The 16,710-nt window shown below is 38.3% G+C and overlaps 1 protein-coding gene across 1 annotated transcript in view; it reads right to left on the bottom strand.

Moving 5' to 3' along the window:
- LOC137177372 (aryl hydrocarbon receptor-like) overlaps window positions 1-6,831 on the bottom strand; it is an 85,073-nt gene extending 78,242 nt beyond the window's left edge. Inside the window, exons 1-2 of the mRNA XM_067583642.1 lie at window positions 6,713-6,831; window positions 6,352-6,603 (exon numbers count right to left, since the gene is read on the bottom strand). Coding sequence (XP_067439743.1) covers window positions 6,352-6,410 — 59 coding nt within the window. The 5' untranslated portion in view covers window positions 6,411-6,603; window positions 6,713-6,831. The remainder of the gene's footprint in view (window positions 1-6,351; window positions 6,604-6,712) is intronic.
- Between the last annotated feature and the right edge of the window lie 9,879 nt (window positions 6,832-16,710).

The raw sequence follows: 16,710 nt of genomic DNA, 5'->3' as shown, positions 1-16,710 counted from the left end.
ATCTGTTGATTATTTTCTCAGTTAAATCGATTAGTTGTTTGCTCCATAAAATGTCAGAAAATGGTGAAAAAAGTTGATCAGTGTTTCCCAGAACCCAAGATGACGTCCTCAAATGTCTTGTTTTCACCACAACCCAAAGATATTCAGTTTGCTGTCATAGAGGACTAAAGAAACCAGAAAATATTCACATTTGAGAAGCTGAAATCAGAGAGTTTGGACTTATTTTTTTCTTTAAAAATGACTCAAAACGATTGGTGATTAATTTACTAATTGATTAATTGACTAATCTTTGCAGCTCTGGTTGAAATGTTCTGCATTTTTTCTTGCAAACTGACTTAAATGTTGCAGAAAATAGATAATTTTCTGTCAACAGACTAACTGACTAATCGTTGCAGCTCTAATAAAGTTACAGTCTGCAAATCACATGTTGCAGAGTTCAGGTGTCCACATACTTTTGGCCACCTTTCTATGCATGTATATCATCTCTTTGTTTTATGACTTTTATAAAGTTGTGTGTTAAAATCATTCTGTCTTTCTGTTTTGGTTTTTTTTTCTTCTCACAAACACAGATACAACCATAAATGTTAATGTTTCACCTTTACAATGCAGAGTAAACATAAAGGTAAACCGCCTCAGGGCAGCTCGCTGCTAACGACGCCTCTAGACCAGTCTGTGTGTTAAACACACTCTCACACACTCATAACTCACTCACTCCACTAATACCGCCGCTCCCCCCCAACACACACACACACACACACACACACACACACACACACAAAGAAAAGAAAAGAAAGATAAACTCCCTGAGAAGAACTTTTCCTAAAAACCAAGGCGAGCGAACATGGCAGACTTACGTAACTGTTTGCGTGACACTGAACTATGTTAATTTGAGTCAAGGGAGGGAGGAAAAAAACAACCCCCCCACCCCCCTTCCCCCCTTTAACCCCCCCTAAAAAACACACAGAGAGACAGAAGGAAAGACAGGAAAAAAGTATGTTGTGGCAGTCAGAGGAGGAGGAGAAAAAAAACAGAGCGAGTCTCAGATTACGCCATCCTCCCTCCCTCCTCCCTCGTGGAAACATTGCGTGAGTGCGCTCTCGCTCCACGTCCTGATTATGATTAATGCAGGTAGTACCACACACACACTGAAACCGCAGTTCTGGCAGGGTTCTGCCGTGGTTCTCTACTCGGGCCTGTGGTTCTGTATGGAGCAGTTAACACTCCGTCTGGCTTGTTAAAGTTAAAAATCACAAACTGGTAAAATCACTGTGAGAAAGACAGTGTGGCTTAGAGCAGCTCTAAAAGGGTGTTCTAAAAGGGTTCTTTACAGCACCACGAAGGGTCAATGATATACTAACTCATCATAATGCTTTCAAGAACCTTTTCTGAAGGTTCTTTTCAGCACCATGAAGGGCCAATGATATTCTGATTGATCATAATGATTTCAAGAACCTTTTCTGAAGGTTCTTTACAGCACCAAGAATAATCTAAGAGGAAACATTTGAACATGAAACTCTAAAAAAGTATTTTACAGCACCATTAAGGGTCTATGATATACTAGTTGAGCATAATGCCTTACAGAACCTTTTCTAGAGGTTCTTTACAGCACCAAGAAGAGTCTAAAAGGAACTAGTTGAACATGAAACTCTCTAAATTGTACTTTACAGCACCATGAAGAGTTAAAGAGGAACCATTTGAACATGGTGCTTTTGAGAACCTCTCTAGAGAGTATTTCAAACTAAATTTTATAAAAGGTTTTTCTACACTGCAAAGAGTCTAAGAAGAACCATTTGAGCATGGTCTTTTAGAGAACGTCTTTAAAATGGTTCTTTACAGCACCAAGAGGGGCCTAAGATGAACTAGTTGAACATGAAACTCTCTAAAAAAAATACTGTGCAGAACCATTAAGGGTCAATGATAAACCTTTTGAGCATAATGCCTTAGAGAACCTTTTTTAAAGGTTCTTTACAGCACCAAGAAGGAACTAGTCCAACATGAAACTCCCTAAAATGTATTTTACAGAACCATTAAGGGTCTATGACATATATTAGAGCATAATGCTTTAGAGATCCTTTTCTAAAGGTTCTTTACAGCACCATTAAGGGTCTATGACATATATTAGAGCATAATGCCTTAGAGATCCTTTTCTAAAGGTTCTTTACAGCACCATTAAGGGTCTATGATATATTTTAGAGCATAATGCCTTAGAGAACCTTTTCTAAAGGTTATTTACAGCACCAAGAAGAGTCTAAAAAGGAACTAGTTGAACATGAAACTCCCTAAAATGTACTTTACAGCACTATTAAGGGTCTATAATATACTAGTTGAGCATTATGCCTTAGAGAACCTTTTCTAATGGTTCTTTACAGCACCATGAAGAGTCAAAGAGGAACCATTTGAACATGGTGCTTTTCACCTCTCTAGCAAGTATGTCAAACAGATTTCTCTAAAAAGTTTTTCTACACACGTCTACAAAGAGTCTAAGAAGAACCATTTGAGCATGGTCTTTTAGACAATGTCTTTAAAAGGGTTCTTTACAGTACTATTAAAGGTCTAGGGTAATCTATTTAATAGGGCTGTAGTCAACCAAAGAAAATCTTAGTCAATTGAAATTCTACCTACTCTTCAACCAATCCATTGGAACGAAAAAATATCTGCATGTATGATTGAGAAGTGACATAAAGGTTTGTAACTGAATTTTGTGTAATGAAAACAAAAAGAGGCAAACATGCAGCCTGTAGGTGGTGCTGTCCATCACACCTCTGACAGGAAGTGACGCCGAATCACAACGAGCAAAGATCCGCTGATGAAGCTAACCGGCTGACGGCGAATATCAACATAAACACCAGAAGATTCAGTTTCTCTGGTAACAACCTGCTTCTCACCAGGCAGCAGAGCATCGACTCTCTGATGAGATGCCTGGAAGTAAGCTGCAGCTCCAGAAGTCTGTTAGCGGGAGATTTATTAGCATGCTAACACACTGTTAGCCTGCTAGCCTGAGCTAGCTGTTAGCTAAACTCAGCACAGATACAGATCTGTCTCATCCTGACATAATATAAAAAAAATATACAAGGCTGACACCTAACACCAGCGACTGTCCAACCAATGAGAATTTGGTGCTATAAAGATGTTATGAAGGTTCTAAGAGGAACCTTTTTACCATGGTGCTATACCACAGTAAAGGTTCTAAGAGGAACCTTTTTACCATGGTGCTATACCACAGTAAAGGTTCTACGAGGAACCTTTTTACCATGGTGCTATACCACAGTAAAGGTTCTAAGAGGAACCTTTTTACCATGGTGCTATGCCACAGTAAAGGTTCTACAAGGAACCTTTTTACCATGGTGCTATACCACAGTAAAGGTTCTAAGAGGAACCTTTTTACCATGGTGCTATACCACAGTAAAGGTTCTAAGAGGAACCTTTTTACCATGGTGCTATACCACAGTAAAGGTTCTAAGAGGAACCTTTTTACCATGGTGCTATACCACAGTAAAGGTTCTAAGAGGAACCTTATCGAGTGCTTTAGAACACTTTCCCAGAAGGTTCTTTACAGCACCACTTGTGGTTTAATTAAAACCACAGTAACAGTGCTATGGAGAACTTTTGTAAATAGTTCTTTACAGCGGTATCAAATGTCACTGGAAGAACATTTGTGCACGGTGCTTTAAAGAAGATCTCTACAAAGGGTCTTTGCAGCACCATTAAAGGTTCCTGGAGAGTAATTTGGACATTTTCCAATAAAAATTTTACATGCATTAGAGAACCTCTACAAATGCTTCTTTACAGAACATTAAGAACATATAAAAAACAGTGGAACATAGTGCTTTCGAGAGTGCGCTTGAACGTTTTTTATAACACAATTATGTGTTTATAAAGAAATATTTGATAAACATTAGCTAGAGAACCTTCCCAAACGTTTCTTTACAGCACTGTTAACGGTCTACGGAGAACTATTTGACATTTATTAGCAGTTCCTTGGATACAAAGGTCCATTTTGAAACCATTAAGGATCAATTTGAGCATGATTAGCTTTTTGCTGAGTCATCTCTACCCTTCCAAAGGGTTCTTTTAAGCACAATAACATGTCAACAGAGTGTGTAGTTTGTAATCATTCTAAAATGTTCTTTAAAGTACCTTAAAGGTCTAGTATACAAGGATTTAGTCACTGCAGAATCAATGCTTCCTTATGGACAGAGTCCAAAATGAACACCTGCCAAGGGACAGCTATCCGCCACTATGGCACCAACATAGACATGTCATAAAATATCTGGCATGATGGCTCAGAGGAAATGACTCATGTTTGTCCCTATACAGTGTAGACGGGCAATATGTGTTGTTTTTTTACATGCGTCTAATTCGTTTTCACTGATTGAACATTCAACAACAATAATACGAATGTTATCGTTGTTATTCCGTCATGTGGAATTCTGATGTCTGTCATTCGCTCGCTAAGGTTTAGCGATGGTCCATGTTTAGATATTCAACGCTGGTCTGTCTCACATGCAAGAACGCTGTAACACACCTTCGAAGTCCACGAACGAGATAGAGAATAAAAGAATGAATGAGAAGTTATCTCTCTCTCTACCCAAATGACAGAAAACCGTCGTAGCAACAGAAACTTCCCTGATTCAGCTGTAAGATATATAAAACTGTCTTGCATATTGAGTTTTTTGGTGACTTTACAGAATGGAAAAATGAAAGTCTGGATCAGCAGACGGTGCTCATTTTGGTGTTATGAAATCTTATCTTTATACCAAACACAAAATTCCTTCGCACAACATTGTGTCCCACACTGATAAATATAAAACACTGGACTGTACTAACACGCTCTGATAACGCTTGTTTAATGGGTTATACTATGGAAATTTTGCTCTAGCCTCAACATAATACCTTATTATCTCAATGAAATGCTCTGAAACAAATGCATATGTGACACAAAGAGGCAATTTATTATCTTGGCCAGTGAAAAATGTGCTTGGCCGGTGTATTTTTCATCTACTAGTCCCCTTGGCAGGTGAGTCAAAAAGTTAATTTCAGACACTGCTTGTGGAGCCAAAAGGGTTCTGTTATGTTGCAGCCACTTTCCTCATTTGATCCATTTCCTCCAGTATAAATAATTCACAAAATGGGATCCAGAGGTCCTTGAAGGGGTTCTAAAAGGTCCTGAGAAACACTGACATCATGGTTAACATTATTTCTGACATAAAACACAACAACAAAGACTCTAAAAGTCCTGTGAGCATTGTTATAAAAGAAGTAAATAAAACACAGGCCTCCGCTGCTGTACATACAACCCTGAAGAGGGATTTTCTGGTGCTACGCTGGTTCTCAAATTGTGCCTCAAAGGTGAAAACAAGATGCAGTTTAAACACGCGTTTGCGTAAATCATAAGTAGCATCGGAAGACAGTAGTATGATGCTTTTACTGATGTGGGGTTTCACTCTCTCCACTGTTAACCTCCCCGCCTACAGAGCGCATTCACACAAAAAAAACTCTGCAAAGATAATAACTTCCAACTCAATACATCAACTCAGATGGGATTTCTTGAGTGGAGACCTGAGTTAAATGAGTTTGTACGGTGTTAAAGCTCAGAGACCATCAGTCTGGGAGGCCCAGCTGTCTCAGATGGTATAATTAGATTAAAATAATACTGAAGCAACAGTTTTCTTTTATTTTCCATGCTGGATAGGCCTGCAGTGTAGTTGGACTTTGGTACTTCACATTACCTCGGTCTGGCCAACATTGCATAACCACAGCAGGGAAAATAGACTTTATGGCCTTATGGATCCAACTAAGGACAATGTAGCTACTATTGCAAACACAGAGTGCAACTTATAACCCTACTACACCCTTATTACCATGTAACATAGGCTGTAATCCATAATGAGAGGCTATTCTGGAGATGTTTGCACAGCTGTAATCACCTAGAATAAAAGATATTGAATATGTAAGCTGTAAAGCTATAAATGTTGTCTGCCTTAGTAACGTGGGAATAATATATCACTAAATGCATATTATAGTGCAGTAAATGCATAATGCAGTCATTTCTGCATTATATTTCAAAGGGTTAAGTGTCGCAATTGGACACCATAAGTTTTTATAATAGTAGTAGTGTGATGGTATCGTAGTAGTAATAATAGTAGTATCATTGAAGTATTACAGTAAGTTACAATGGGGTCGCACTCTAAGTGCCTTCAGGAGTATCATAGTAGTATCATAGACGTATCGTAGCGATCATGAGGCGATAAAAGTAGAATAAAGCCACTGTTTTAGTCGCTGAAAAGTAGAAATAGTGGGATACTGTAGGGATATTGCAGTGTTTTCGGTGTGTTTCTGTTGCTGACTTACATTTTCTGGACCGGCTTCTTCCGTTTCTTCACCGCGTAGAGCGCCGTGTTCCCCAGCATGGTGAAGTCAGAGCTAACAAAGTAGGAGAAAAAGTGGCTTTATCCCGGGTTTTAATGCACACGTTAACGGGTCCAGACGACTCACATCCCTCGATATAAGAACTACAACAATATAATGTTGAAAACACCAAACAAGCGGCGGTAAAATCCCCTGAACGTCTCCCGTCCTCGGCTGGTCTCGTGCGCCTCCGAGCTGTGGAAAAAAAAACAAAAAACGACTTTTTGTTTTCTTTAACTACTCAAAACGTCCGTTAGATATTAACAAACTATCATAACTTTTCATATTTCCAACGTTCACGTACTTCCACGCCGGTTTACCGCGATTAAAGTGACTTTTAGACGTTAAAAAGGTGCCTCGGAGGATTTTTATGTAAGTCCACTGCTTGCGCGTCACCCCCGTTGTGATTTGACAGAGCTGCTGCTGCGGCTGCGCGCTCCCGCCGCGGTTTGTGTGTGTGTGTATGTGTGTGTGTGTACTTGAGAATGTGTGTGTGTGTGTGTGTGTGTCACTGTAATGAGAGAGCAGAAATATTTAAGGTCGTCCGAATGTGGGCCAACAGAGAACGACACCGCAGACTAGGAATGGCAGGAAAAACGCATTCCAACCGGGAAGACCTTAAAAGACGGATTTTTTTTTTCTCCTCATTCTCATGTTACTGTATTACAGTAAATAATTTTAGGAGGTTATTTACATACAAATTAAATAAATAAACAAACATACAAACAAATAAAAAGATAAATAAATAAAGATACAACAAGATTAATAAATATATTTACGTTTTAAAATATTTTAATAAAACTAAAATAAATAGATGTACTATAGTGTTAATAAATTGTTAAAATTTATAATTGCAAATATTTAAAAAATACTACACTATATTTTTTTTCATTTCCTTGTGTGAAAATAATGACATTAAAAAACAAAACAAATAAACAAAATGTTTACATGTTTCTGCAGTTAAAGGTGCAAAGCGTAAGATTTAGCAGCATCTAGTGGTGAGGTTGCAGATTGCAACAAACTGTATACTGGACCCCCCCAACCCCTCCAATTCCAAACGTGTATGCGAACCTACGGTGGCCTTGAAACTCGCAAAAAAATACGAAAGGCCCTCTCTAGAGTGAATGTATAGTCCACTGACTCTACATTTTATCTCATGGTCTTCTCATGAACGCAAATAATCTTGCTTTTAATTTGGCAAGCTTACATTATTAATTTCTAGACCCTATGACGTAAGCTCGTGTCAACAGTGTTTTTGTGATTACTCTCACTGCCAGAAGGAGGAGACAGAAGTTCTGCACTCCAGTTTTAATTTAGTTTGAAAAATAACATAAATAATCAAAATAGATACATTTTTCGACACTAATTGACTAATTCTAGTTTCAGGTGTGATGAAACTTGCCTCAGTTGTGTTTCACTTTATCAGTGATTTGAGGCAAACTTCCAGAGGGTAAACCTGGAAATGTTTCGACATTACGAATTTACGAGGGCCACCTGAAAGCACCGTGAGTTTCAAAGGCTCGTGATTTAGGGGGGGAGATGCAGGTTCAGCCTGGACTTTGAATCCTCCGAAGGACACATTCTCATGTGTTGCGTCCTTCGGGAGGATCCGGACTTTAAATTGGGACACAGCTTATGAAACTCTATCATGTCTGTTTACTCAGAAGTAAAAATAACTGGTGTGGTTGTCAGGCTGAAAACAAAAGCTCTCACTGAAAAGCTGACATTTGGGAGATTTTCCCAGGATTATACAGACATGTCTGGCAAAAACAACGTCTAACATCAGTCACATTTTGTGTAAAAAGTCATGATTTGGCTGCACAAAGTTGAACTTGGTGGTTACAGGTGAAGGTTCAGTTTCTTTCCCGTGTTGCTTAACTCTGCTTGTACTGGCAAAAAAGGTTGAAGTTACAACATGAAATGGACAAGGTGCATGTACATATGTTTCGGTCATTTGGCAGTCATTCGCTTTGTCCTCCTACGTTCTGTCAGGGTGAGGTAAACCGGGTTTACAGGGCCGTGAATTTGAGGGATATCTGTATTGTTCATTGTATTCACTCCAACAAACGTCAGTGTGATATATCATGGTGTTTTTGTGCTCAGCGAAGGACTTGCTCCAGCATGCCAGGGACCAAATTTACAAAACTGAAAGGCACACAAATTCACTTCTTGTGACCCAATCCAACTTCAGAATAAATATGAAACGCTCAGAAGTCGGCAGCAGTGACAACATTTGTTATCCAACATCTGTCGGATATAAAGTAAACTGGAATTTTTTTTGGGTTGTTTCTCATTTGTGACTTCTCTTCATGACGCTTTAGATTGTGTAATGTGCTGCTGACTTCCAAGATCACAGTTGTTAATATGAACTGTCACGCATCAGAATTCTTCTGGACGGAAATTATGAAGAAAAAGGATGAAAAGGTTTGGATCTTAGTTGGTGTTCGAAGTTCAGAACGAGAAGTTCAAAGCTGTTTTCTGCTGCAGTGGCAGAAGAGAAGAGGAGAGGAGAAAACATAACCAGTAATTTAAAACAAAAAGGTTACTTAACATAAAATCCTGACTGAAGGTAACCCTACAAATGCTGATGACAACCTTTAAACCAGCAGCAGCAAGTCAAACCAAACACTGCAGCGCCCTCTTTGACCAATCGTTCAAAAATATCATTGAAGAGAGTCATCCAAGATTCTGTACAGGATGCAAAGAAAGTTAACATCTTCTATCAGTGCAGCTTTGGGTATGATGACATTCATCTTTCCCCAAAGTTTCATCAAAGTCTGATTAGTGGTGCATGAGATTATGTGCATGACAGACATGTGGACCGAAATCCTTCAACCTCATCCAGTTTCGTCATGTAGGAAAAACAATGACATTGAGACGAGCTCTCAGCTGGCTTTAACTGTTTAGTCACAAAATCTCTGTGCTTTATACCCATAAATTCATTTACGAGACATTTTTACGCGTTCATTGTAATACATTTTAAGCTAGTTCAATTTAAAGTTCCCCTGCTGCCTTAAAGGACCAGTATGTAGAATTTAGTGGCATCTAGCGGAACAGACTTGGCAGAAAGGGAATATAATATTCATAAATACGTTTTAATTAGTGTATAAACACCTGAAAATAAGAATCGTTGTGTTGTCGTTACCTTAGAATGAACCCTTGATATCTACAGAGGGAACAGGTCCTCTTTCACGGAGCCCGCCATGTTTCTACAGTAGCCTGGAGCGGACAAACCAAACACTGGCTCTAGAGAGGGCCTTTCGCATTTTTCATGAGTTTCATGGCCACCGCAGATTCTCCTACACTCTTGGAAGGGGAGGGGTATTCATTTGGTTGCAATCTGTAACTTCACCACTAGATTACAGTGACCAGATGTTCTGGTTTGTCCAGGATTGTTCTGGTTTCAAGCTGGGTGTCCCGAGTCCTGACAAATATCTGTAAAACACAAAAATGTCCCGGTTTTCAACACAATTAAAATAATAATCACAAAAAATATACTTGTTTTTAGCACTTACATAGACGTTTAACATGTTCTGCCCCACTTATAATTACTTAACCCAATATAAAAACATAAACAATGCACCACATGTATGAATTCAACACTGATTTGTCTGCATGTGTGTCAATCAAACAGTGTGTCGTGGTCGAGGCTGTTGCTAGCCGATGTCAGTATGCTAACAGTTAGCTATCATGCCGAAGAGAGAGTCAGTGTTTTCTAAAGAGCCCCAGGAGGCTTACTCCTTCCTTCGTAAAATACCCAACAATGAAAATGCTGCCGTCTGCACAAACAGAGGATGTGTCACAGTCGGACATTTAGCCGGCAGCCTGCGCTTGTGCACACTGACAAATACCTTGATGGATTTTAGGAGACAAAACCTAGTTTTTTGTCTGCTGAGGTGCTGTCCGTGATGTTGAAAGGTGCGCTCTGTAGGTGTGAACATTCAGTACATTTAAAGGTCCCGGTTTGGAGGTTTGAAAATATGGTCACCCTACACTAGATGTCGTTAAATCTTACATACTGGTCCTTTAAGTGAACTACAATCAATATTTTCAGTTATAATAAAGTATGAGCTGTCAGTGTGTAATGTGTTTGGCTCGTAGTGATGTGAGTCAATGAGTTTTAGCTCATTGTTCATCTGTCCGGCCGCAACTTTACTCATAGCGTATTTTTGGGCCACAGCAAGCAGCTGTTTTCGGAGAAAAAGCTCTAAAAAGCCACTGTACACTACCTGCTCAGCACCAAACAGCTAACAGACACAGTTAGCTGTAGACTAGCTGGTGAACATAGCAGCTAAAGAGCCAGATATTTCCCTCAGGAGTTGGTAGAGAGTAAAAACAGAGCTAAAAGAGAGTGAATACTGGACTTACATTCACCAGGTGGACAGAAACACGACTCCACATGAATGATAATGTTGCTCCATAACTGCTGGATTTGGAAATAAGCAACTGTTTGCTAACATGTTCAACATATCAACTCTAAAGGTGATGATATGTCAGAGTTGTATTCACTACTTGATTCTGCTGAAAACAATTGGACAAAACATCAGATAGTGCAGGTTTAAGTTGAATAATTAGTTCAAGGTCATCTCGTGAGTTGTGAAAATGTAAAACGAACTTCCCTCTGAGTCTGCTGATCATGTTTCTTGCAACAGTACATTCATCATTCATCCACCTCATCATTTCAAGTTCAAAGAATTCATAAGCTCAGAAACTGTCTGAAAACCAGACATTTTAAGTTAATTTGAAATTAATAAAACTTACATATTAAGTTAACAAAAGATTAGTTGTTTCTACTAAATTCCTGTTTTATATATTAAATTGTTAAATTTAAAGGATATTTTCAAATGACTAAGGATGCATGAATGTTGCATCTTTTCTTACAAAATGTTGTGTGATATTACAGTAAATCAGACACCATTTTTGCGAGGCTGGATTAACCTGCTTGAGCCCCTAAGAACTCCCTCTTCCTCTGCCACAGAAATGTGTACAGTTTTTATTTTTTATTTTTTTACACCTGGCCGCAGATATGCTGTGTTCTGATTTAACTGAACACAAATCAGTTTAGGAGTATGCACCATAAAAGCACCAAAATGATCAAAGTCTTGGAGGTTAGATTAAAAGATTAGCCAAAAAACTTCAAACAGCTATTTCATCGTATTAAATAAGGCCATCAGTTTCATATTTTAAGCTTCTCTTTTTGTTATTTGAAGCTGCAACCTTCACAAATCTGTCTATTCTTACTTAACAGTGACGATGATGATGATGATGATACCTGTGCAGACTCTTCTGATGCACTTATAAACTAGCTGTTTATTTTTCTTCCCTATAATTAAAATTTACTTCTCATTTCTGACTGTTTTGCATATAAAAACAGTTCCAGGTTGGCTGGCACTGCTCAGGGGGAACTCTTGGCATCCATGTTGCCATGGCAGGACGGTGTGTTTAACGCTAAACACACAGCAGTAACAATTTAACAACTATCTACGAAATGCTACCCTCTGGCCCTATTAAAATGCAACCTTTGTTTAAAATACACCCTGTTTTAATACAGCTTGGCTTGGACCTGCAGCGCCTGGCAGCCGCACTCGCTCACTTGAGGCGCTTTTTTAAAAAAAAGAGCTTTTTCTGTTTCTGCAGCTCGGCTCTGTTTTCATATCTTTAAATTGTGTGATTTTGTGGTGAACGACAGGTTGATTTGTTTCTGCGACGCTTGAATTTAATGGCTTTGTGGTCTGGAGACGCTAATGGAGCCGAGCGGTTGTTGCTCTTAATTGAGACATCCGCAAAATGATTTATAGCAGGCAATTAAAACAAATTATGCTTTTTTTTTAAAGGATGATAGAATGACTGTTTTTTCTCTGATCAGAACTTGTAAGCTGAGTTAAATAAACAGCCTGTTTTTGTGTTTTTGAGATTAAGTGTACAGGGAAAAGGAAGGGGTTAGGAAGCCTGCAAGATCCATTGTTATTCGTCATTAGCATACTCTATGACTAAACTCAACCACTTTATATATTTGGCAGCACCAAAACGAGCTGAAGAGCTGCGGTAATTTTCCACTGTGCCACCGCAGGCTGCTGCAGCGTTTTATTGCGACATGCAGGGGTGGCGTTTACACAGCAGTAAACGCGCTCCCAAACTCTGACTACAACTTCTGAAATTTCTGTTTCATCATGTTTTTATGCCTGATTTAAAGCGGGGGAGGGGTCGGCCTAGTGCAGACGCGGCAGGAAGTCAGTGCCTTGCTCAACAGCACCTAAGCAATCACCACTGAAGAAGAGGAGAGCTGCTGTACTCGTTTTACAAATACAGTAGCTTCATTTTTGTGCTTTTATTATTGATCACATCCATCCTGACTTTGAATTATGTTTTCACGCCTATGTCATGAGCAGCTCTATTACTTTTGTTCCTTTCGTGTCTTTTTTTGGAATATTTACATGCTGTTGCAACAAACGTACAACTTTCAGTTCTTGTTCCTGTTCACCCAAGATTACGAGCAACCAAAAGGAAAGAGGCCAAAGGTTAATACATCTTTTCGAAAAAAGAGAAACAGCCTTGATTTCATCCTCAACACTATGCTTCCGTAGATTAATCCGATTAAAAAAGGAAGCATGGGATGCAAGGATACTCATATACCCACATCTTATCCTTATCCTAAAACCAGATCATCCTTTAAGACGGGTGAAGAAAGCGTGGTTCATTTTGTCACCTCGAACTGTAAAGGCTTGAAAGGAACTGTGAAGTGAGGTAATATACTAGCTCATCTAAAAGAAGTTGGGGGCAGATGTTTCCTTTTTGCAGGAAACATATCTTAAAAACCAAACTCATAAGCAACTACATAAGAACTGGGTTGGACACGTGTTTCGTTCCAATTTTAATTCCAAATCACATGGAACTGCTTTTATAATTGATAGAAATATTCCTTTTACTCCATCTGATGTAATTCAGACTAACATAGTAGATGTATTATGTTAAGTGGGAAACTCTATCAATCTCCAGTAATGCTGGCAAACACCTATGTTGATGCGTTCAGCGCTAGCTTCCTTGCCCAACCTTCACACCCATAACCTAATTCTAGCTGGGGACTTTAACTTTGTGATGGATCCAGTATTGGACAGATCATCACACAAACAGCAATCTTTGTCTAAAACAGCCAAACTGATCCAGAACACAGCTAATATAATAGACCTCTGGAGACACCCAATACAACGAAAATATTCTTTTTACTGTCAGCCATACAATTCCTTTTCCAGAACTGATTGTTTTTTCATAGATTCTAAATTAGTTTCACCAGTAAAATACATTGATTATGAGGCTGTTGTTTTATCTGATCATGCCCTAAAACGGCAACTAACTTTCCCCAATAGACATACATCCAGAACCTGGCGAATGGACAACAGTTTACTATCCAATGAAACACATATTGAATTTATAAGATCCCAAATTGCTTTTTATATGCAAACTAATGAAACCCCAGATGTTTCTAAAAGTATGTTATGGGAAGCACTGAAGGCCAAATCATCTCCCACTGCGCACAACTGACCAGAACACAAAAAGAAGAAAAATTAACTGAACAAATTTCAGAACTAGATCAGCAGCATGCAATGTCCCTTACTTCTGAACTACTCGCAAAGAGGATATCTGTGCAAACTGAGTTTAATCTTCTCTCCACATCAGAGACTACTACATTAACAATCATTCCAGACATAAATATTATGAATATGGGGAGAAAATATTTAATATTTGGCTCAACAGATAAGAGTATCTGAGGCATCAAGATTAATAACTGAAATATGCACGGGTTTTGGCTGTATAACAAAAGAGCAATTAGAAATGAATCAATAATCTTATCTTAAGTTATATCTTGGAAGATTTTTTTGTTAATCTGAACATCCCTTCCATTAGCGAGGGAGATTAAAAACTCTTTAGAGGAACCTATTACTTTGGAGGATGTTATTCTAGCAATACGTAGCTTACAATGCTCAAAAGCACCTGGTCCAGACGAGTATACACTTGAATTTTATAAGACGTTTATCGCAGTAATCATCAGAAAGGAGCCTTCTATTAATGACATTTAATCAGGCATCAATATCTTTACTACATAAAAAAGGTAACTCACTTGAGCCTTTGTCATATAGACCAGTGAGTCCGTTAAACGTCAACATTAAACATTTTGCTAAAATAATGGCCTTTAGATTAGAAATGTGCTCCCAACAATAATTCATGAGGATCAGATGGGATTTATTAAAAATAGACAAATGGTTCATAATATTCACAGATTATTTGATATTATATACTCATCTAACCTGAGATCCCACTCTGAAATACTTGTATCCTTAGATTCAGAAAAGGCCAAACTTCTTTACACCTCTCCAATAGCCGCAGTACAGACAAATAAGCTTCGGTCTAAGTACTTTAACTTACTACTAACTAACTAGACAGGGCTGTTTGCTATCGCCGCTGCTGTTTGCATTAGCGATCAAACCTCTTGCAATCTCTTTACAGCAGGATTTTTCAAGGAGGTGGGGAGCATAAAGTCTCATTGTATGCCGATGATTTGTTAGTTTATATTTCCAATCTTTCTAAGTCAGTCCCCATGATAATTTCTCTTTTAACTACATTTGGATGAATATCAGGATATAAACTCAATATAAGTAAAAGTATATTGTTCCCAATTAATGTTTTAGCTGATCAACAGTCTTTTCAAACTTGATCTTTTATAGTCTCAATCCAGTTTAAATACTTCGGAGTCAATGTTACTAAAACATTTACAGATCTTTACAAAAAAACCCATATAGTCCCATATCCCTATATCATTAGGGATATGGGAAATGGATTATATAAGTAAAATGACCATCCTCCCAACATTTCCGTTTTTATATCAATGTATATTTTTTTCATAGCATAGATACAATAATCTCAGAGTTTATTTGGAGTAAAAAAAATACTCAGACTACAGGAGGCACACATACAGAGACCCATATGAGCAGGAGGAGAGGGGTTGCCAAATATTCAGCTTTATCATTGGGTGAGTAATACAAGGATGATGGCCTCCTGGCTACAAAAATGACTATGGCTAAACAAAGAAAGGGCATGTTGCTCCCCCTCTTCTCCTTCAACTTTGGTACTCTCAGCTCTACATTCTGTATACCCTGAATCATTAGACAATCCAGTAGCCTCTCATACACTCAAAATTTAGTCTCAGGTCCAAAAAATGTTATGGACGGCAGGCTGATTCTCTTCAAAGCCCTCTCACTGATCTCTTGATAATTGGTATGGAAAAGGAATTTGTAGCTTTAAAGATATATTTATTGATAAGGTGTTTCCATCATTGGAGCAGGTACAAAATATTACAGCATACCACTGTCACATTTTTTTAAAAGTATCTGCAGGTGTGGAACTTTATTAAGCAAAATAATCCATCATATCCTAATTCCCCAAACCAGTCTTCTATAGAATTGATACTTTTGCGAGATCCTCACATCAAATATATACGAGAAACTGTCTCAGTTCACATGTACAACAACTAAGCAACCATTTGAAATGAGCTTGGCAGGACGACCGTGGTAAAGAGATTTCAGAGCAGCAGCAGTGGCAGACAGCCCTAAAACAGAGTCATGGCTCAGTGTGTGCAAGACATGGCCTCCTACAATTCAGGATAATATATCAATTACATCACAAAAGCTCGGTAAGATATTTCCAGAAATAGATCCTTCATGTGAACACTGTGAGCTTGCACCGGTTATCATTAGCTCATCTGTTCTGGAGTTGCCTGAGGATATCAAATTATTGGAGAAATATTTTTAAGACCTTATCAAGAATTTTGCATAGACCTATTGATCCCTTGATGGCAGTTCTAGGAATTATAGACTCTAACAAAGTAAAAAAAAACAAAACAGCGTGGAACATAATATGGTATCATTTGTCAGCTTACTGGCACAAAGATGGATCTTACTCAATTGGAAACAGAGAACTGCACCAACACATTCAAATCTAATGAATGATGTAATGAAACACTTTGAACTAGAGAAAATTAAATTGTCTCTGAAAAAAAACAAGAAGAGAAATTTGACAAAATTTGGCAGTCTTTTACAGACCACTTCAATTATATCAAATTTTCCGACACGAGTTAAGATGATCTCTTAGACCTAGCAATTTAAAAAAAAAAAAGAAATATATTAGGGAATTAAGGATCAGAGCTCTAAGGCATCCATCACCGTCCCTATTTTACTTTTTTTTTTAATCTTTTTTTTCTCCATCTTTTATGGCGGGAGGGATGTCATAATTTGTACTGACTGATCAGAA

Source organism: Thunnus thynnus, chromosome 24, assembly GCF_963924715.1.
Source record: "Thunnus thynnus chromosome 24, fThuThy2.1, whole genome shotgun sequence".
Classification (NCBI taxonomy): domain Eukaryota; kingdom Metazoa; phylum Chordata; class Actinopteri; order Scombriformes; family Scombridae; genus Thunnus; species Thunnus thynnus.
This window is presented reverse-complemented; position numbering and strand designations above follow the sequence as displayed.